Source organism: Gossypium hirsutum, chromosome D11, assembly GCF_007990345.1.
Source record: "Gossypium hirsutum isolate 1008001.06 chromosome D11, Gossypium_hirsutum_v2.1, whole genome shotgun sequence".
NCBI classification, from domain to species: Eukaryota; Viridiplantae; Streptophyta; class Magnoliopsida; order Malvales; family Malvaceae; genus Gossypium; species Gossypium hirsutum.
The window spans coordinates 3,410,373-3,433,075 of NC_053447.1; the positions used below are offsets into that span (position 1 = coordinate 3,410,373).

The 22,703-nt window shown below is 37.8% G+C and overlaps 3 protein-coding genes across 4 annotated transcripts; 2 read left to right on the plus strand and 1 right to left on the minus strand.

Annotated features, from left to right (window-relative positions):
* The first annotated feature begins 177 nt into the window (after positions 1–177).
* On the plus strand, positions 178–3,282 carry LOC107912065 (serine carboxypeptidase-like 45). 2 transcript variants are annotated; one of them, XM_041105541.1, is made up of 10 exons: positions 178–790; positions 876–977; positions 1,067–1,162; positions 1,478–1,570; positions 1,646–1,725; positions 1,982–2,263; positions 2,336–2,460; positions 2,555–2,647; positions 2,716–2,833; positions 2,928–3,282. In XM_041105541.1, the coding sequence occupies exons 1-10, from the start codon at positions 541–543 to the stop codon at positions 3,075–3,077; spliced, it is 1,389 nt and encodes a 462-aa protein (XP_040961475.1). In that variant the 5' UTR covers positions 178–540; the 3' UTR covers positions 3,078–3,282. The 2 variants fall into 2 exon arrangements, with proteins under 2 accessions (XP_040961475.1, XP_040961476.1); XM_041105542.1 differs by having other exon boundaries at positions 302–790; positions 2,716–2,761.
* Positions 3,283–6,589: 3,307 nt separating this feature from the next.
* On the plus strand, positions 6,590–9,511 carry LOC107912064 (transcription factor ICE1). Its single transcript, XM_016840107.2, has 4 exons — positions 6,590–8,075; positions 8,523–8,747; positions 8,860–9,030; positions 9,251–9,511. Exons 1-4 carry the CDS (start codon positions 6,891–6,893, stop codon positions 9,332–9,334), a joined length of 1,665 nt encoding a protein of 554 aa, XP_016695596.2. The 5' UTR covers positions 6,590–6,890; the 3' UTR covers positions 9,335–9,511.
* Positions 9,512–16,358: 6,847 nt separating this feature from the next.
* LOC107944673 (auxin response factor 2) lies at positions 16,359–21,910 on the minus strand. The gene is made up of 15 exons (XM_041105543.1): positions 20,701–21,910; positions 20,452–20,573; positions 20,235–20,330; positions 20,085–20,141; positions 19,828–19,983; positions 19,653–19,737; positions 19,375–19,465; positions 19,113–19,277; positions 18,829–18,948; positions 18,624–18,699; positions 18,373–18,544; positions 17,352–18,289; positions 17,080–17,270; positions 16,810–16,992; positions 16,359–16,723 (listed from the first exon to the last, which is right to left on the minus strand). The coding sequence occupies exons 1-14, from the start codon at positions 20,843–20,845 to the stop codon at positions 16,818–16,820; spliced, it is 2,589 nt and encodes an 862-aa protein (XP_040961477.1). The 5' UTR covers positions 20,846–21,910; the 3' UTR covers positions 16,359–16,723; positions 16,810–16,817.
* Between the last annotated feature and the right edge of the window lie 793 nt (positions 21,911–22,703).

Below are 22,703 nucleotides of genomic sequence, written 5' to 3' on the forward strand. Positions count from 1 at the left end.
GGGATTTGTTTTGTTGTTTTAAACTAAACTTGATGATTTTTATTTTCAGATATATTTTTCTGAGAAACATACAGGAAAAAGTCATCAACTAAAGCCACTTTCCATGGAACATGCTATATGTTTTTTTCCCTAGTCAAAAAGGATATGTATATATATGTATACAAAGTGTTTATAGGTAGTCTTTGTTGGTTCAATTCTAGAAAAAAAAAGTTTTTTTATTTTTCACAAAAAAACAAAAGCAACATAACTGTAATATCTCAGAGCCAATTCAGATTTTCAGGTCCCAGATTCCATTCTTTTTTTCTCTTTCTAACCAGTATTATATGCTGACTAGGTTCCGATACAAAGCTCTGTTTCCAGTCATTGTGGTCTCTCACACATCTCTTTCAACACCATTTTCATGCCTGCAAGCAAAAAGTTAGAACTGTAATGATAATAAAAAAACATACACCTATACTCTATAGCTTATTTATTTAGTACTCCACCCTTACCCTCTTGTCCTCCACCGACCTGCATTTTCACTCTTGATTCCCTGAAACTATGTGTTCTTCATCATGGAAAACCATGGCGGTCGCTTTGTTATTGATAGAGCTGTGGTTTACCATTGAATCTTCTTTAGCTCACCCTGATAAAATTGTTAAGCTTCCAGGGCAACCCCCTCGCTTGAGCTTTCAACAGTTTTCAGGGTACGTTACGGTGGATTACAAGAAGCATACAGCCCTGTTTTACTACTTTGTTGAAGCTGAAACAGATCCTGCTTCTAAGCCTTTAGTCCTTTGGTTAAATGGAGGTCTGCATTTTATTTTTCTTTAATTTCCCATGGGAACTGGAAAATTTTGGGTTTTTCATGGTTTTTATCACTTGGGTTCCAACAGGGCCTGGCTGTTCTTCACTTGGAGTTGGGGCGTTCTCTGAAAATGGACCATTCAGACCAAATGGAGAGTTTCTAGTTAAAAATGATTACAGCTGGAACAGAGGTTTTTTAGACAGTTTTACTCTTTTAACCTCTCGTTTATGTATTATCGATTCCTAATGATGATTAATCAACTTCATCTGGTGTTTGCAGAAGCTAATATGTTATATTTAGAGACACCAATTGGAGTAGGGTTTTCTTATTCCACAAACACCTCTTCTTATGAAGCAGTGGATGATGAGATCACTGGTATTTTTATTTCCACCCATAAAGTTACATTATTTAATTCAGTTACTAGCCTTCAAGTTACATCTTTGTTCTTCCTTTAGATATATAACAGTCCGTTTGCTGTGCTTTTTAACAAAAGTTTATAGATAAAACAGTGTTTTTCTTTTTCTTTTTCATTTTCTACTTTTTGGTAGTATATAACCTTTTGGGTACTTTTCATGGAAGTTCTTAAGCTTTTCTTTGTTTGGTATTTAATTATTTTCTTTCTGGGTTTTTACATTAAAGATTGTTCTTTTCTTCTAAAGTTCCTGTTTTTTTTTTTTTTAACTTTTCAAGCCAGGGACAATCTTGTGTTCTTGCAAAACTGGTATAATAAATTTCCAAATTACAGGCACAGGGATTTATATATTACAGGAGAAAGCTATGCAGGTACTTATATATTTTATATGTATTCCAAATCCCTGTAAATTTGACGCAAATTAATGACTGAATCTCTATGAACAGGCCATTATATTCCTCAACTTGCAAAACTTATGGTTGAATTCAACAAGAAGCAAAATCTGTTCAATTTAAAAGGAATTGCTGTGAGTATATTACTCTGTTAACTTCAAATTTGCATGATAAAGAAATGTTAATCGCAATTACCAGGATTCGGACATCTTCCATGCATATTTTGCATTCCAAGATTTGGTGTCACCCCTTGTCTGCAGGTCCTTTCGTCCCCATGAGTATCGTGTGGGTGACGATCAAATCACCGATACCTGCATGATGTAAGGGAAGAGATCCGAAGTGCGGTCATTACATCAATCAACTTGAAGTAATGTATTTCGCTCTTTGCAGCTTGGTAATCCAGTTCTGGAATTTGCAACTGATTTCAATTCAAGGGCAGAATATTTCTGGTCCCATGGATTGATATCGGACTCGACCTACAATATGTTCACTTCCGTCTGCAACTATTCTCGATATGTCAGCGAGTACTATAGAGACTCGGTTTCACCGTCTTGTTCGAAAGTGATGAGTCAAGTAAGCAGAGAAACCAGTAAATTTGTGGACAAATATGATGTTACACTTGATGTCTGCATATCATCAGTGCTCTCACAATCAATGGCTATAAATCCTCAGGTAAACTCTTCCCTTCAAAACCATGCATGGCCTCAACTTATTTGAACTGAGATATTTTGTTTTACCATACAGCAAGTATCTGAAAGGGTAGACGTATGTGTCGAAGACAAGATCGTGAATTATCTAAACCGAAAGGATGTCCAAAAAGCTCTTCATGCTCGGCTTGTTGGAGTCCGCCGATGGACCGTGTGCAGCAAGTAATAATCCTTGACCAAGCTAAAATTACATTGTCATAATCCTGGATCTTTTCTGGTTATGATCTTAAGCTTCTTCTATCATTTTTGTTGACAGCATACTGGATTATCAGCTGCTGAACCTCGAGATGCCTACAATCTCCATTGTTGGTTCACTAATCAAATCCGGGATACCAGTCTTGGTTTACAGGTAAAAAAATCACAATGCTATATAGCCATAAAAACATTCGGGGCTCATACAATTGATGAATCTTACAGCGGAGATCAAGATTCTGTTATACCATTGACGGGAAGCCGCTCCCTGGTAAGCCGACTGGCAAAGGAGTTAGAACTTGAAACAACTGTGCCTTACAGAGTTTGGTTTGAAGGGAAACAGGTATTTTTTCGTCTACGTTGCTTTGACTTTTCGTTTTCCTTGAAGTGTTTGTATTCAAAAACCGTGTCCGATCCATGGTAGTGATTTTTTTCAGGTTGGTGGATGGACTCAAGTTTATGGTAATATCCTGTCATTTGCTACAATCAGAGGTGCTTCTCATGAAGCTCCTTTCTCACAGCCTGAAAGATCACTCATGTTATTTAAATCATTCCTTGAAGGGAAGCCTCTACCAGAAGTTTTTTGAATCAATAAGTTCATGTTCCATTATAATTTGTTTGAGAAAAAACACAATCTGTTTGTCTCAAATTTGCATAAACCTGAAAAAATGAAAGTTGAGTGCAAATTTTCCTTTTTAAATCTGGTTTTTGTTGACATGTGAAAAAAAAAATTGTAAATAGATGTTGGAAGAAATCATGGAATGCCAACATGCTCTCTGCAGTTTTCAACTACTTGGATCTTACAAACATTTGCTTGAATTGACATGAATACCAGGGACCATGTGAAGGTGGCCTCTGGGAACTAATTATTTTAGATCCTGAGAGCCATCATCGTTGCAGAAAAGCATGAGATAATATGAACCCACATCCCATTTTGCAGTCAAATTATGAGTACTATTTAGCTTGTTGGAGAAGGGAATTGATGTGTTTAAACCTTGTTAGTTACCGAAGAATAAGCCATTGAGTGAAGCTCTTTTTTTTTTTCTGGGACATACAGTTTAGCCATTATCAGTGAAATAATCTAGAAAAAGCGTAACCTACAGTGAATTGTTGAGTTCATAATTGCAGAGAATGGTTCCCAAGTGATGAACTTTGAGGGGTCAGAGACAACACGGACTGTAGTTTTGGCTCCCAAGCTTCCATTATTTGTTTGCCCAGCCTAGTAAAAGATGAAATGACACACAAAAACCCAATTTCATCAAGCAAAATTTAAACTTTTAAAACCTTCTCCAGTAGTTGCACATCATTAAATATTGAACTCATCCATTCTGGCAACTTGTATGCAAAATTATTGAAGGCCAAAGATTTGGGTAAAAGTAAAGGCAGATTGAAGGGCAAATTGGTTTTTGCAATATATCCACAACCCAAAGGTTCACGAGCTTGGTCAAGAAATATTAAACACACACTCCTTCATTCACTAACCAAACCCAATGCCAGCCACCCTCGCTGCAACTCGTTTATTTTAATTCTTCATGTTGGTTTTTAATTTTATGTTTGGGTTTCTAGTTATCTTTTTTAACAAATATGATCTTCAAAATTCGCACCTAACACTTATTGGTAACTTATTTAAATTTTATGTAAATATTTGATAGATGATATATTTTTCGGCCACGATATATTATATGAATGTTTTAGATATATATTAATTATAAATGTATTTCTATAATATATATATATATATCAAAATTTATAAAAATTAGCATTAACTCTCCTCTTTGTTGGGGATTTTCAAAATTTTTAATATTCTTTTTATTTAAATAATAAATTAAATCAATTTTAAACTAAATTTTATTTAATGTGAGAGTAGGTATATATATTTTAAATTGACCTGTGTATGGATCAATGCTTTTACATAAATAATTTTAAAATATACAAATATTGTGCAAGTGAATGAAGTAAGAAGATATGGAGTTCAACTATTTAAATACATCATTTAAAATTAGGGATAAATATTAAAACTATATATGATTTTAAGTTAATGTGTAAGGTCATACAAGAAATTTTAATTTTCTATAATTTTATATATATAATTTTGATTCGATTCTATTTTTACAAATTACTAATAATACTATCGAATTAACATTATTTTACGTTGATATATTGCATACGCAAACAGTTCTATTAATCTAACATGAAAAAAATGTATGTGTTCATTTCTTTACACGTGTACTATAAGATCAAAATCAAAGTTTCATGTATACATATGAATCACAGTTCAAATATCATTTGTCAATGTGTATGTATAAATTTGATATTTATCCCTTAAAATAAAAAAAATCTGAAAAAATAAAAATAAATATTTATATAATTTTATTTTTAAAAAAAACCTTTTAATTGGATTTGTATCTTAAATTGATCCCCAAGTGAATATACAATCCAATTATTTTAAAACATCATTTAATTTCTTTAAATAAAATATTTTTTCAATTAATATCACACAAAAGTTAAATATATATAGGATTAATATATAGTATATTAGAGTTTTTAAACTTCACAAGTAATGTTAGAGGTTAGCAATAAAATATTTTTAAAAAAATAAATATTTTAAAAAAAGAGATACATGACAACAATAAAATGATAAAAACAAAATAAAGAACACATGTCAATTTACATTAAGCTACGCACGTCGACATGCCTAGCTACAATATTTCATGTATATGATTTTTATGGTTGTTGATAAGTTTAAAATGTTTCAAATTTTGTATAGAGTTGACTCACCTTGACTCGATCTAATTTTCGCTTATAACTACTCATTGTTTTGTCCTAAATTTTATAGTATTCTGATTGTGGTACATAACAATATGAGAATTGATCTAAAAGACACCCACAAGTGACCTTTCACTTTATATTATCTACAATGTCATTTAATGGTTGATTATCCACGTATCTCTTATCACGCATAAGAAATGACCATCTAATCACCCGTTAAGACCCCCCATTAAGCCATTTGTTATTAATGAATATGTTTTTCTTGAAGAAGGGAGCACTCAGGAATCACTATGCCTCCCATTAAACTACAAATTGAAGTTTTTGAGAATTTGAAAATGGAAGCACTCCCCCATATATAAAATCTATACAATTTAAAAATATAAAATATTATAAAATGTAAAAAAAAATTATTTTAGTAAAGATATTAGGAAGCCAACCTTGAAAATTATATTAAAAACAAACTCATCACACGCTAAAATCCGTGTTATCTTTGGAGGTGATATTATTGAAAGGGACAATTACAAACTTCGAACATAAATAATATAAAAAAAATCATTTCTTCTTAAAACCCCCGGATGAAAACCAATGGATTTCAGATATTTTTGTGGTCATCCTTAATAATAGACCCAAAATACACAAAACAACAAGGGTAGGCTACTCTTTGGTTCGTATCTCTTACATGATACAGCCTTTATTACATTTAAAATTGGTCCATTGTGTGATATTTGGTTATAGATTCAGTAGGCCCTCCACAGTAAATATTTATTTTTATGTTTTTATCTTTAAATTTGAGAAAAAAAGATTACCTGAAAAAGACTAGAGAAGTGAGAAGGGACAGAGGTGGGTGTATATGAAGGTGAAATCATCAAGAAATGAAGGGAATCACGAGATGCTTGGGAGCCCTTCCATGCAAATTATTTCTGACATTGACATAATTATTATATTTCTGTACATATTTCCAATTTTTAAAATTACAATCTTCACATAAATCCCATTTCCGAACAAGTTTTATATTCTCATTTCAGGATTAAAATGATAAAATTATTTTTCAATTAAATATAAGTGATGGAATCGAAAAAGAAGGTACACTCAAAGTTGCAAAACGGTCGTTAAGGTTTCTAGCGTCTTCATCGACAAAGCCAAAGAAGGAAGGTCGCTTTTTCGGTTAATAAAGCTTACATTTTTATTTTTAATAAAAAAAAAGTGTCCTTTTAGCATGTAAACGAATCACTAATAAATATTAAACAATTTATAAATCGACTATAATCAAAGTACAAAAAGAGTAAAAATTTCTGAACCCTTTTAAATATTTGGCAACAAAAAGTGGATTCATTTTGCTATTTGGAGAATGTAGATAACCTTATATATTTAATTATATTATTCATAATCTATTATTTTATTTATTTAATCCATTTTTTTGTTGGTTCAATCTAAAAGCTTTTGCCCTTTTCCCTCTGCAGCTTTCTTCTCCACTCTCTCTTTCTCTCTCTTTCGAAGCTGTCCCTTTATTTAACTCCGTAACCGCTCAACAAAACAAACTCAGCTTTGCTTCTCTCACTTTCCCAAGAAAGACAATTTTAGGAAAAAAAAACTTTTTTTTTTATGCAGAAGCGAGAGTTGTCCAGAAAAGCATGCTTTCAAGGGTGAATAGCGGTTTGGTTTGGATGGAAGGTACTAAAGAAGATGAACACTCATCTTCATGGAACAGAACCAACGGTAATAACAACAACAACAACAACAGTGTTATAATGGAGAACAAAGAAATGATGGGTTCTTCTTTATCTTCATTCAAATCCATGTTAGATGATGAATGGTACGTTCCAAACAATGGTATTTCGAGCCATCATGATATTAGAGAACTTTCGTTTTCTCCAAATCTTGGTGACCATCAAGATAATCTCTTGCTGCATCATCATCAGCAGCAGCAGCAGCAGCAGCAGCGACCAGTGGATTCTTCTTCTTCATGTTCACCATCTTCCTCTGTTTTTAACAATATTGACCCATCTCAGGTACAGTTCTTTTTGCAGCCAAAACCAAGCTTATCTTCGTTCCTTAATGTTGTTTCTAATAACCCTTTAGACCATGGGTTTGATTTGGGTGAAATTGGGTTCCTTGACAACCAAGCAACAACAAATGCTACTACTTTATTAAACCGGGAACATACTAGGGTTTTGGGTGGTTTCACCGATTTAAGCCCTGGTAATCAGTTAGACACTGCTAATTCCTGCCCCGAGACTCAATTCTCGGGTTCTCGAGTGGTTCAGCTGACGGAAAACGGTGGTGGGTTCGCCGGTTTTCAAGGGTTTAATGAGAATCCAGGGAATCCTCTGTTTCTAAATAGGTCTAAGCTGCTAAGACCATTGGATAGCTTCCCTTCAGTGGGAGCACAGCCAACTCTGTTCCAAAAAAGAGCTGCTTTGAGGAAGAATTTAGCTGATAATGGAGGGAATTTCGGGGTTTTAAGTGGAGGAAACATTAATGCTCCCAGTGGAACTGAGGGGGATAAAGGGAAGAAAGAAATGAACAAAGAGAATGAAAAGAAAAAAAATTACAACAGAGATGAACTAGAAGATGTAAGCATTGATGGGTCAGCTTTGAATTATGATTCAGATGAGTTCACTGAGAATAACAAAGTTGAGGAAGCTCTTAAAAATGGTGGGAACACCTCAAATGCAAACAGTACAGTTACTGGAGGAGATCAAAAGGGTAAAAGGAAAGGTCTTCCTGCTAAAAATTTAATGGCCGAGAGGCGCCGTCGAAAGAAACTCAATGATAGGCTTTACATGTTGCGGTCAGTTGTTCCAAAGATTAGCAAAGTAAGAATGTCCCTTCACTTTCCTTTTCGTTTGTATCTCGTGAATGCAGAGTATGAATTATTGTGTCTATGTGTGTGTGTGTTAAGCTTTATTGTTTTGCTTTCATGGTGTTACATTTTTTGCATTTTATGTGAATGAATGGTATCAAATGCTTAAGAGAAAGTTGCATTAATGTCTCTCACATGGAGTCTGGTAAGAGTGTTTTAAATGTCAACTTAGTTCTTTGGACCCCATTTCAGTAAGTGAAGGCTGTTATATTCTCCTTGCTTTTTACATTCCGTTGCATTCGAATCATTCATGGCGTTTAGTAGTTTTCATCAGTTATTTGATTGTTTAAATTCGTGATACTGATGACGATATATGGCCATAGAAAGGGATAATTGGTAATGCTAAGTTTCTGCAGTTAATTGATGGTCATACGATTTACTTTATCCTTTGTACTAATAGATGGATAGAGCATCTATTCTTGGGGATGCCATTGAGTACCTGAAGGAACTACTGCAAAGGATCAATGATCTCCATAACGAATTGGAGTCGAACCCTGGTAGCTCTTCGCTCACACCTACAACCAGTTTCCATCCTTTGACTCCCACTCCGGCTACCTTGCCTTGTCGTATCAAGGATGAGCTTTGCCCTAGTTCGTTACCGAGTCCCAATGGGCAGCCAGCAAGGGTAAAAACTCATCTCTTTAGATTGAAAAGTTGCATTCAGCTTTCTCTCTATTGTATATGTTTAGTTCATTCTTGTTTCTAGCATACTTGAGCTCAGTTCGATGTATATATAGGTTGAAGTAAGGCTGAGAGAAGGAAAAGCTGTAAACATCCACATGTTTTGTGGGCGCAGACCAGGCCTTTTGCTCTCAACAATGAGGGCTTTGGACAGTCTTGGGCTTGATATTCAACAAGCAGTCATTAGCTGTTTTAATGGCTTTGCCATGGATATCTTTCGAGCTGAGGTACAATCTCTGACCATCATAAACTTTCTCATTTCCTTTTTAAACAAGCTAAGGTCAAGCAACAGAGGAAAAGCCTGAACCGTGTACTGCTTAATCAATGTTACTCCTCTGACTCTTCATTTTCTTAAAATACCTGTATCCGACATCCACTGTCATATGTTGAAAAACTTGAACTACCCTTATCCGACACATTATCATTTGATGTGTTCATATTTTTCAGCAATGCAAGGAAGGGCAGGACATCCATCCTGAGCAGATCAAAGCTGTACTATTGGATTCAGCTGGTTTCAACAATATGATTTAGGGTTCTTCAGCAAATTCTATCAAACAAGCAAATTGCACTTTTGTTTCAAGTGTTTCAAGTGTTTACAAGTCGATTGTGCCAAACAAATCAAAAGACAATAATAGTGAGAGAACAACATGAGAGCTTTTAAATTAATTTGAACTGGTGGGAAACTCGCCATTAACTGAACTTTTGGAAGATACTCATCTTTTTTCAGCATTCTAGAATTCTATCGTCTGAATTTCTGGGTTTTATTAGGATAAGCTTCTCATGACTGCTGCGCTTAGTCCCCCCCCCCCCAACCCCATAATGACCAGGGCAAGGTGGTCTGTGTTGCATGATAAGTAAACACCTATATTTGCAAATTATTCAAGTTTGATTCAGATAAAGCTCTAACTCCGATTTAATTTGAGCACCGTATCCGAGGCTCGAATTAGTTTCATCTCAACTTGGGGTTTTCACTAAGGTCGTTAAATTTCAGGTGCTTGGTCCCTTTTCAAGTTTTTCTTCGGGTGTAAAAAACTCAGTGCTATGAAAGGACTTGGATTGGAGGGGGCTAGCAGAGATCCCTCAACTTTTAGGGGCCTCTAGTTACATAGTTCGTTTTGGGTTTTTTATTGCTGGATCCATTGTTCTGTTTTAGGCTTGGTTCTTTGAATCCAAAAATAATCTCAAGGTTTCCAATGGGTTTTCAGGTCTCTTTTGCATATAGGAGTATCGATACTCCCGCTATGGCTGCCTGTTGTCCCTCTAATGGACACCTTATTTCTTCCTTGTGCTTTAAGGTTTCGTTTTCCGGCATGGTTAGCCTCCAGCGCTAGCGTTTATGCCACGGGATTTCTGCTAGCTTTTGCTGAACAGTTCTAATAAATTAAAATTGATAATATTTCCAAAGGAAAATTAAGAAGATAGAATATTATTTATCAGACAATGCATGTGAGAGATCATTAAAGATTGCACTAACCTTTAAAAGACCCTAGGAAAGATGTACTTTTTTTTTAAGTAACAAAGTTATGAACATGGTTTTGTTCCAGTAATGATAGTGTAAGATTTGGTCGGTTGGTATAAGCCTGTTTTTGTTTAAGCAATGGTAATTTGTATAAATGAGAAAAATCCCTTAACAAACCCAACTTTCTCGTTAGTAACATCAGCAGGCATGAACTGACTTTTGGTGGAAAAGACTTCATCCTAGCAAATCTGTACTCCTTTTGCCTCACCAAAAACATGCGTATAGGAATAGTAAGGTTGTCAGGATCGTATCTGGCCTTTTTACTTTTCTTTTGACACCGATACAGCATATTCTGATAAAACCTAATTTTTTTTAAAAAAAATCATATTTTATATTTCAATTTTTTTAACTTTACATATAAAAACAAATATTTTATGTAAAAATAAAAATATTAATTATATCAATGTCCCCAAAAATATATTAATTATATCTATAATTTATAAAAATAGCCCATTGAGGTGAAGACGGTATTATTATTTTATGTCCCAGGGGGTCTGACATGATGTGATTTGATCAGACCTGGAACTGCACTGCGCTGCCCTTTACACTTGATCCACTCAGTTTCGTAGAAGTGATGAGATAAATATTATTATGTCAAAGTCATACCATGGCAAATTTAATTTTGACAGGATTCCACATTATTTTCGCAGTAGAAAGTAAGAAGCCATATGTGATTATTCAAAACCCAACCCCACTAGTCCACCGGCCACCACTGGTCACAGAGATGGGAATTCCACCGTTAACGTCGTAGTCAAAAATGGATTGCCTTCACTTACAAAATACAATGGATCTGGCTATAAAAGCAGATAAGAGAGTTGTTAAGAAATGACTTAAAATTGGTAGTGGATTGTTGTTGTTGGTAGTGGGTTGTTGGTGGTAGTGGATTAGTGGATGGTTGTTGGTGTCCATTTTCAACCACAAATCTTTGCCAAAGTTTTGGACAATTATGTCCTTGAACTCTCTTATAAATAGAGAGGTTCATTAGCCATATTCATCATCCCAAACCAAGAGAGAGCAAAGCTTGTTCTTTGAAAGCTAGGATTTTAGCTTTCGGGTTTTCTATAGGGGTTGAGAGTTGTGAGGTTCTCGGGTTGTGTCTTGAGTGTAAAACACTTGTAATCTTCATCTTGTTATAGTGAAATTTCTTTTCGCCTCTGCCCGTGGACGTAGGCATTAAAGCCGAACCACGTAAATCCTTGTGTTCACTTTATTTTTCGTTCCGGTCAATTTACTTGTAGTCATATCGGAGTTCTCGAATCGATCCTTTCCGCAACAAATTGGTACCAGAGCATAGTTGAAGGAGTGATAATATTTTCTGAATTGCCCTGTGACTGCAGCTTTGTCTGATCTTTCACATCAGGAAGAAAATATTATCATTCATTCAAAGGTTCCAAATTATGGCTACAAGTGTTTCATCGACTAAGTATGATGTCGAGAAATTTACCGGGAAAAATAGTTTCAGTTTATGGCGCATCAAGATGCGGGCAGTGCTGGTTCAACAAGGATTGCTAAAAGCATTGTCTGGTAAAGATAAATTACCAAGCACGCTTTCGGAAGAGCAAAAGGATGACATGCTAGAAAGAGCACATAGTGCTATTCTGCTATGTCTAGGAGATGAAGTGCTACGAGAAGTAGCGGATGAGAAAACCGCGTCCGGTTTGTGGCTCCGGTTAGAGAGCAAGTACATGACGAAGTCATTGACGAACCGGCTCTACCTCAAGCAAAGACTCTATGCCCTGAAGATGGAGGAAGGTACACCTGTTTCCCAGCACCTGGATAAATTCAATTCCATTATCATGGATTTGAATAATATCGATAACAAAATCGATGATGAGGACCAAGCAATAATTGTTTTGTGTTCTTTGCCTCCCTCGTATGAGAATTTTGTTGATACAATGATGTACGGTCGTGATGACCTGACTCTAGAGGAGGTGAAAAATGCCTTAAGTTCCAGTGAGTTGAGGAAGAAAATCACTGGTAAGGTGGTCGAAAACAATGAAGGCGAAGGCTTGGTTGCTCGAGGAAGATCCAAGGCAAAGGGTGGAAGTTCAAGTAAAAGCCATCCTAGATCGCAGTCCAAGAAGAGAATACAGTGCTACTACTGTAAGAAGTACGGGCACATGAAGGTAGATTGTCCGAAAAGGAAGGAGAAATCAGAATCACAGGAGCAACAAAATGATCGTGCGAATGTAGCTGATGCAGATTCTTCAAGTGATGCCGAGATCGTTCTTGCAGTATCCGACTCTTACGCTGGTGGGAGATGGATTCTTGATACGGGAGCTACATTTCATATAAGTACTTCGAAAGATGCATTCTCAACATACGAGAAGCATTCTGGTTCAGTACTAATGGGAAATGACCACGCATGTCAAGTCATGGGGATTGGCACAGTTCGTATAAAGATGTTTGACGGTATTGTTAGAACTCTAACTGATGTTCGGCACATTCCAGAAATGAAGAAAAATTTGATCTCTTTGAGTACGTTGGACAAGAAAGGCTTTCGGTACTCTGCTGAAGGTGGAGTTCTCAAGGTATTCTCGGGTGCTTTGACTGTGATACGTGGTAATTTGGAGCGGGGCCTTTACTTCCTCGATGGTTCCTCGGTTACAGGTGTTGCGGGAGTGTCATCATCAGATGATCTAGATTCTGACACCACGAAGTTATGGCATATGCGGCTCAGGCATATGAGCGAGAGAGGCTTATCGGTGCTAAGCAAACGAGGATTATTGTCTGGGCAGTGTACAGGAAAGTTGAATTTCTGTGAGCACTGCGTCTTCGGTAAGCAGACTCGGGTAAAGTTCAGCACTGGGATTCACAAGACAAAAGGCACAGTGGATTACTTCCATTCTGACCTTTGGGGGCCTTCTCCGACAATTTCTAAAGGTGGTTACAGATATCTGCTTACCTTTATCGATGATTACTCGAGAAAGGTTTGGGTGTATTTTCTGAAGAGCAAGTATGAGGTTCTCATCAACTTCAAGCAATTTAAAGCTTTGATCGAAAATCAAACAGGAAAGAAGATCAAGCGATTCCGGACGGATAATGGCTTGGAGTTTTGCTCAGGTGAATTCAATGAGTTCTGCAAAAATGAAGGAATAGTGAGACACCGCACTGTTCGTCGAACACCACAACAAAATGGAGTTGCAGAACGCATGAATAGAACTCTCTTGGAGCGAGCTCGTTGCATGCGATCAAATGCTGGGCTCGGTGAAGAATTTTGGGCTGAAGCTGTTAATACTGCTTGTTATTTGGTTAACAGATCTCCGTCAACAGCTATTGAGCTGAAGACTCCTGAGGAAGTATGGTCTGGTTCTCCTGCTGATTACTCTGGTTTAAGAGTGTTTGGCTGCCCTGCGTATGCTCATGTAAATGAGGGAAAACTCAAACCGAGGGCGAAGAAATGCATATTTCTTGGATACGGCCAAGGGGTGAAAGGATACAGGTTGTGGTGTCCTGATCCGGTTTCGTCCAAGTTCATCATCAGCAGAGATGTGACTTTTGATGAGTCATCCATGCTTCGATCCACCACAAATTCCCGGGAAAATGAGGAGTCAGATAGAATGGGAGATCACGGTGTTGAGAAGCAGGTGGAGTGTCAGGTGGACGCTCCAATTCCTACGGAAGGTACTTCAGTCCAGGATGATCAAGTTGAGGTGCAAGATTCCGATGAAGATGAGTCACCTCAAGAAAAACCATATAGCATTGCCACTGGAAGAACGAAGAGACAAATCAAACCAAATCCGCGTTACGCTAATCTGGTGTCTTTCGCGCTCAGTGTGGCGGAGTCCATTGGTATAGAACCTTCCAGTTATAATGAGGCTGTCACGTGTGATGAGTCGGCACAGTGGGCAATTGCTATGAGTGAGGAGATAGAATCTCTTCACAAGAACCATACTTGGGAGTTGGTTAAGCCGCCAAGTAACCAGAAGATAGTTGGTTGCAAATGGGTCTTCAAGAAAAAGGAAGGCATCCTAGGGGTTGAAGCAACTAGATTCAAGGCACGATTGGTTGCTAAAGGCTTCACTCAGAAAGAGGGGATTGACTACAATGAAGTTTTCTCCCCAGTCGTAAAGCATTCTTCCATTCGTGTATTACTTGCCATGGTGGCCAAGTCTGATCTAGAACTTGAGCAGCTTGACGTAAAAACGGCGTTCTTGCATGGTGAGCTCGAGGAAACAATCTACATGCGTCAACCAGAGGGTTTTACAGTTCCTGGTAAAGAAGACCATGTCTGTCTATTAAAGAAGTCTTTATATGGATTGAAACAATCCCCAAGGCAGTGGTACAAGCGGTTTGATAGCTTCATGATTCAGCATGGTTACACAAGATGTGACTATGATGCTTGTGTCTATCATCGGAAGCTCTCAGATGGTTCGCACATTTATTTGTTGCTGTATGTTGATGACATGTTAATTGCTTCCAAAAACATGTCGGAAATCAACAAGTTAAAGTCGCAGTTGAGTGGTGAGTTCGAGATGAAGGATCTGGGTGCTGCCAAGAAAATTTTGGGCATGGATATTCACAGAGATCGCAAGGCGGGCAAGCTTCGTGTGTCGCAGAAGAACTACATTGAAAAGGTTCTTCAACGCTTCGGCATGGATAAAGCGAAAACTGTGAGTACTCCGTTGGCACCACATTTCAAACTCTCTGCAGAGTTGTCACCACAATCTGATGAAGAAAAGCAGCAAATGTCTCACATTCCATACTCGAGTGCAGTTGGAAGCGTGATGTATGCAATGGTTTGCACTCGTCCAGACATTTCACATGCAGTTAGTGTGGTCAGCAGATACATGAGTTGTCCTGGCAAGGAACACTGGCAGGCCGTGAAATGGATTCTCAGGTACTTGAGAGGTTCTGCAGATTTATGCTTGGTATATGATCAGAGTGACTGCACTAGCAGTGTCACGGGCTATGTGGACTCTGATTATGCTGGAGATCTGGACAAAAGAAGATCTCTGACGGGTTATGTTTTCACTTATTCTGGAGGAGCCATTAGTTGGAAAGCTGTGTTACAGTCTACCGTAGCCTTATCTACGACTGAGGCGGAATATATGGCGTTAGCAGAAGCAGTGAAAGAAGCATTGTGGATGAAAGGTCTAGTAAGCAGTTTGGGTTTACAACAGGATTTCACTGTTGTATTTTGCGATAGCCAGAGTGCCATACATCTGACTAAAAATCAGATGTTTCATGAACGGACCAAACACATTGATGTCAGATATCATTTTGTTCGGGAACATGTTACGCAAGGTGACATTGTTATCAGCAAGGTTGCTACCGAGAAGAATCCTGCAGATATGTTAACTAAGGTGATCCCTGCATATAAGTTCAAGCATTGCTTGGACTTGATAGGTATTCGGGATTGATTAGCGCCAGAGAGGCGTTTGGAAGAGGTGATCCAGTTCGAGGAATTCACTATGATGTTCAGCTTGGTAAATTTCAAGCCAAGGTGGAGATTTGTTAAGAAATGGCTTAAAATTGGTAGTGGATTGTTGTTGTTGGTAGTGGGTTGTTGGTGGTAGTGGATTAGTGGATGGTTGTTGGTGTCCATTTTCAACCACAAATCTTTGCCAAAGTTTTGGACAATTATGTCCTTGAACTCTCTTATAAATAGAGAGGTTCATTAGCCATATTCATCATCCCAAACCAAGAGAGAGCAAAGCTTGTTCTTTGAAAGCTAGGATTTTAGCTTTCGGGTTTTCTATAGGGGTTGAGAGTTGTGAGGTTCTCGGGTTGTGTCTTGAGTGTAAAACACTTGTAATCTTCATCTTGTTATAGTGAAATTTCTTTTCGCCTCTGCCCGTGGACGTAGGCATTAAAGCCGAACCACGTAAATCCTTGTGTTCACTTTATTTTTCGTTCCGGTCAATTTACTTGTAGTCATATCGGAGTTCTCGAATCGATCCTTTCCGCAACAAGAGTAGCATTACTTGGCAACCACATTACAGTATTTTCGATGACCATCTCTCCCCTGCGGAAAATGCACCAATATTTTTTGACTTAAAAAAAAGTATTACTTTTAATTGAAAACACATTAGGTGGCTGTATTAACCCTACTTACATTCACAGCTTGAAGAAAAAGGGGGTTGAAACATCTTATATGTACATAGGAAGGGGGGGGGGGTTGCAAAAGCAAGGCCGGTGGAGCCATGCATGAAATTCAGATTCGGGTATACATATTTATATGTATATATAAAAATAAAAATGAAAAACACCATACGCTATTGATGCCACAACATTATCCAAAATCGGATCAGACCATTCGTGCTTATATCTGGATTCTGATTTGTGAGGCAAACTTGATGCTAATAGCATCGCAAACCAGTTTTTAACTTGAGTAGTTCATGTTCTTTCCAACAGGACAGAAATTTTACTATGCCACTCCTCATGTCTCCATCAAAAACCTGAAACAACCAAAAAATGCACTGGTTTTACTCATTATGTAATATAATACCCTTTGAAATGATAAAAAAATATATGGTATACGCACCTATAGAGTTACCCTGAACAATTCTTTGCACTAGATGCTGATGGACAGTTCACTTCTTTTGCAACTGTACCTTCTGTGGGAACTGGAATGTCCTCAAACTTTGAACCCAACGACCCTGGCTTCATCTTCTGGACCTCTTCCCTAGTGTAGATACCAATCTTGCGGACCATGGCACAAAATTCCCTAAATCACAAGCAAGTATTGAAAAAAGGTATAAATCATCAAAAGTATAACGAGTTAAAATGAAATCGAAAGATGCAGAAATCTTACTGCCAAGGATCATCGCCAACAAGCATCATATCACCCTCATCATCAGTATAAACAACAAGCCAGTTCTTTTGAGGGGCCATTAATTCACCTCCAAACTCAAATAATTGATCCAATTCAGCGATCAACTCATCATAGTTGTTGAACTTGGTAAGGTCCACAGACCTTCCAAGAGCAGTCCCCTGCATGAGAACCTGAAAATAAAAAGAAATTTGAGCATGTCCTTCGCAGATTTCATAACAGCAAGCTTAACTATCAAAGACAAGAGAAAGAACCTTAGTACAACTCCTAGTTGAAGCAGTAGACAGTTTGCTTTGAAACTCCCGTGCATGGGGCTGACCCAGCTTCACTATTTTCTCCTGCTCATTAAAAGCAGAAACATCCTCTGCCATCTGGGAGGCGTTTGAATTTTCAGACCTTTTATCAGATTCAAGTGCATGAACCTGGTGCAATGCAGCTTGCATATGTCCTACAGGCTTGGCGAAAGCACTAATATGAGAGACTGCAGGCTCTGATGCGCTAGAAGCACTTATGAGAGGAATACCAAAGAGCTTGCAGTTTCCTTCTCTAGATTTTCCATTCTTATGCTCTTGAGCCAATGATGTTTTCGGCATTAAATCTCTTGACTGGATTGAATTATCATAACAAGAAGTGGTTGGGGGAGGCATCAACCAATTACCACGTGAGCATTCAATCCTACGACCTTCAAGTATAGGGTAGTCACCAAAACCACTAAATCTACCATTTCCCCGCGCCTGACAAGGCACATCAGAACCTTGCAAAGGAGGGTCTGTACTACTGTCAGACAACTTGAGTGAGAGACCAGATGGCAGGAGGGACCAAGAGCCAAGCTTCCCTTCTTGACCTAGTAATTGTTTTTTCCCCGAATTACCAGCTACTGAAGTTTGATCAACAAAGGAAGGATAATATCCGCGCGATGTATCAGCATTCGACCCAAAACCTGAGAGCAAATCTGTGTAAGTTGGTTCATGCCTCCTAGAGGGCATCCAATTCTCTGACCCAAATTTTCTTTCACCATGAGCTACATCAATCTTCTCATCATCTATTGAAGGTGGCCACATCACTGACCTATCAGCAGTTTCAGAATCATTACTCTCAGCAAATGTGCCTCTCAAGGTCGAGAATTCTTGACCTTGCAAGACCCTTGAAAATGAACTGGCCGGCAAAGGGTCTACAGTAACTTTGGAAGAACCTGAATGATGAACTTAGTTAATACATCGTTAGAGAAAAGCTGTTCCGTGAAAACTGAAATACTATTTCAAACACATCACCTACCTTCCCTACTAAGTACAGAGGAATCAGGGGATGAAGATACAGCATTAGTTCGAGGCCTTTTTGGCCGGGGCATTGGAAGGGGATTAAGGGCAGGAGGAGACAAAGCATGTTCAATTTTCCAAGGAGAAACTCTCTCTGGACGAGGTATTGTAGACGTTTCATCCCATCGCACCTATAAGAGGAATTTGAACATTGTTAAAAAATTTGCATGGAAAAACCTATCAAAACTTGATAAGATTAAAAAATTCTACCTTCAGGCATCTCCATTTGGAACCCTGCCACCTTTTTGGATCAGCATCTTCGATTCCAACTATTGTTCCAGTAAACCTGAAAACAAAATATTGAAACAAATTATCTCAACTTGTTCACATATCGAGTTGGAAACTTTACCCTTAGGAGAAATTTCATGAAGGAGATAGTTTTCATGTAGCCAGAAAAGGAGAACATGAATTGTACCTCTGTTCAGGAGCTTCTTCACCTTCAAATCTCATTTTGAACCTCATCCCTATTGAGTAATTGTTCTTTACCGACTCCATGTACTGATTAAATGGAACAATGAACTCAGCTGGACTTGTCCTGTAACAGAAAATTGAAAAGTTTAAATACAAGAAACAACAATCAATTCCTCTACCAAAACAGAAATGTCACAGTTGAAGTTGTATCACCCAGTAATCTATTTTGAGAAGTTCAGAATATCACACACGAAAAATTTACACTGCATGTCAAAATGATCTACAAACCTGGGTTTGTAATACACAGTGAATATGGTTCTGGTAGTGTAGGCATGCCATGCTGTCGCTAGCACACCAAGATGCATGCTATGACTTGATATAACCGATGAAGGAACATTGCCCTGTTGTCTCAATGCTCGCCGTACACCAACGCATAATTCTCCATTCTCGCCTCTACATAATACATGTCATTTAGGCATATAAATCCTGAAGCTCAAGCAAATAATTCAATAGTAAAACCCAATTCATAGCACAAAACAAGCAGGCAAACCTTAAAAATATAAATGCATCCCCAGCAACAAGCTTCTTGGAGCTAACAAAAACACTCCAACCGCTTTGAAGCAAGTGTCTTCGTGGCTGACCTGGTAGTATCCAGTTTAATCAAATTGTAAATTAAACCGGTTTTACCTCACACGAGATAAATTGAAGAAAACTAAGTGACAAAAAATATGACCAGAACTAGTAACGACATTTTATAACGGAACTCAGAGGAACAGCTCCACTGTGCATTATCTATAAGCATAATAACCAATTGGCTTGAAGTATTACCCCTGAAGATATGCCGGAATCGCCACTCATTTCCATGCAAATCCTTAGAAACCAGCTCCTGTGTTGGAGGTTGCAGCGACATATCCTGTTAACGAACAAGCCCAGATGGATCAAAACCAAGTTAAAATACAAGAAAGAAAAAGGAACCAGACATCAATGGCCGACAGACACAAACCAGTGGTGGAAGACATTCATCGGCATGCCGCCTGAGCACTGAAAATCCACCATGGGTACTCGTATCTGAAGCAGTCAGGGTTTTGCAAAACGAATGCACTTGGAACCGAGGGGGTTCAAGAATGGGAGGCTCCTTGTCCACCATGTTCTCATCTTGCTAGAAACATTAGATAAATCAAAGAACACAACATTAGAAACACAAATCCTACAAATAAAGCAACAAAATACATTAAAAAAAAAACAAGGACCAAAGCTTACATTATGTTCAGGAAGCAAAGTCACTTGAGCAAAAACCTCATCAGTATCCAGTTCAGCCTATAGAATTGACAAGAAAAAGTTATTCTTCCCATTCGTAAAACAAAACTCGGGAAAAAATGGAAAATCGCTATAATAGAGGAGCAAGGTTACCTTTAGTTGTACGTTAATCACACGACAAAGGATCTTTGGTGGAAGGTCATACACCGGCATCTGCTGGTCTGATACCTGATGAGTAGACGCCTCAACCTGAAGCACCAGGGACTCAAAGTTAATAAAGCAAATTAAAAAACTCACCCGCAATGGACGTTAATTTCTCAATGTGACTTTGAGGAGGAAGAAAATGGGAGAGAGAAAGTAGAAACGAAACCTGTTCTATGTGACCTTGAGGAAAGTAGAACACGCGCTCTAATTCGCGAGGGACCGTCACCAGAGGTCCAGCACATGCATGCCATAGCTCCGTATACAGCGCCCTTTCGGGGTCTACGGTTTCTACATACAAAACGAAGCCAGAAAAACATTAAAACGACAGGAAAAAATAGATAACTCGAGATCAACAATAATGGAGAAAGGAAAGCCACAAACGGAAGTGAGAAGAAAAAGGGGTTAAAGTTTGTACCTCTGACGGCAGCTGTACGAGCGGAATGACCGTTCTGCCCTTCCATGGCGTTCCTAGTATCTCGTGGCTCGGTATAACCGGAAGAAAAACTATCTCCTCTTCCGTTGACACAATTTCCTTTTATCGATATCTCCGACGTAGTCATTTCTTCAAAAAAAAATCTTTTAGCTCAGATCTCACATCTGCTACACTCTCAAACTCCTCAAATCTATACTAAAAAAGCCCTAATCTAAAATCCCACTCAAATCTACCAGCGGTTCAAACATCAATAACCAAAGCTTCCCTTTTTCCACAGAAAATCAACTATCTCTCTGAGACTTCAGAGAAAACCTAACGAAATTAGAACACCAAACCTATACTTCTCACAGTTTTATCAACAATCTTCTCGATTCACGCATCCAGTCAATCAAAATCCACTTTTTTTAATCTATCAAAAGTCGTTTTCACTTCCCCTTCTGCAAACAAACACACCACAACCTCTCTATCTTCTTCTCTTCCACCTTACATCAATTGCAGCAGAAGCAACAGATGAAAAATCAGAGCTCGTAAACACCAAATAAAAAAAACGTTTTCCCCCTTATCTCTATCTTTCTCTCTGTTTGTTGTTTTTTTTTTTTTTACTCGTGTCTGTCTGTCTGTGTCGGGATGAGGGGTCGAGAAGACTTAACCAAGGGTGAGTCAGAACCGTGGAAGGAAAATGGGAATGATATAAACCAAGGTAAGATTTTAACCCACTGAAAAACCGTCAACCGGCATTAACCCGTCCGATTACCTGTTGTCGTACCGGATACACCCGGTGGACTTATCAGGGGAGGTAGGAATCGAGGGGACCAGATAGTACTAGGGGGAGGGGCAGGCAGATTTAAAATATAATAAAATTTTCTATTAAAAAGGGGTTAATTAAATAAAGGCGGCTTTCCGTTGTGTTTCCGTCAATAGTTGGCAAGTAACGGCGTTTGTCTTGACGTTAGTGGGGGTGGGAAAAGGTTGGTCTGTTTTTACGGGAGGGGAAATGGGGCTTGTCGTGCTATTAACGGGCAGGTTTGGATGGATGTGAACTGAAAATAGGTTAAGAAAGATAATAGCAAAAAAAAAAAAAAAAAGCTAAGGCTACTGTGGTTTCAGGTAGGGTTGAGTGTGCGTAGTTTAACACCATCCGGTGTACCTTAGCAAAGTTTTGCGTTCTTGCCTTTTTCACTCACTGTGCATACCTTGTGAACGAGATTTTTGTACAAAATATCTCCCTCCTTCAAATATTAGTCACATGATATCTTATCACCTTTTTTTCATTTCTTATCTATCATTTACTTCATCACCCTTTTTTTTTTTAACTTTAGTCTAATTCTGTCCTAGTCTCTATAATTTTTGAATTATTCAAATGTATCCTTTCTATTTTTATTATCTTAAAAAGTAATCTCCATTTTTGGAAAATTAAGATCTAAGGAATATGTTATATTTCAGAGACAATTTTGAAATCTCTTAAGTTAATTTTTTTTCATATAAAAATGTATCGTTCTCCCAATATTTTTTGGGTAAACCATAAATATAGTCATTTTTGTTTCCCTCATATTGCATTTTAGTCATTTTTGTTTGAAATATTATGTTTTAGTCACTTACGTTATCGTTTTGTTACGAAGTGGTCACTCTACCATTAAACTCCATTACCTCCCTAACGATAGTCCTACATAGCGGTCCAAATGGGTTTAAATGCCAACTTGGGTGTCCAGTTGCTAGGATAAAATTAGATTTTTAAATAAATAAATTTAATTTAGACCGTCACGTATGACATCTAAGTAAGCACTTAAAACCCATTTGTACTGTCGCGCAGGACCGCCGTTAGAGAGGCAATGGAACTTCACGGTAGAGTGATCACTTCGTAACAAAACGATAACGCAAGTGATTAAAACGTAATATTTCAAACATAAGTGACTAATATGTAATCTAAGGCAAATAAAAGTGACTATTTCTATAATTTACCCAATATTATTTATACTTGAATTACA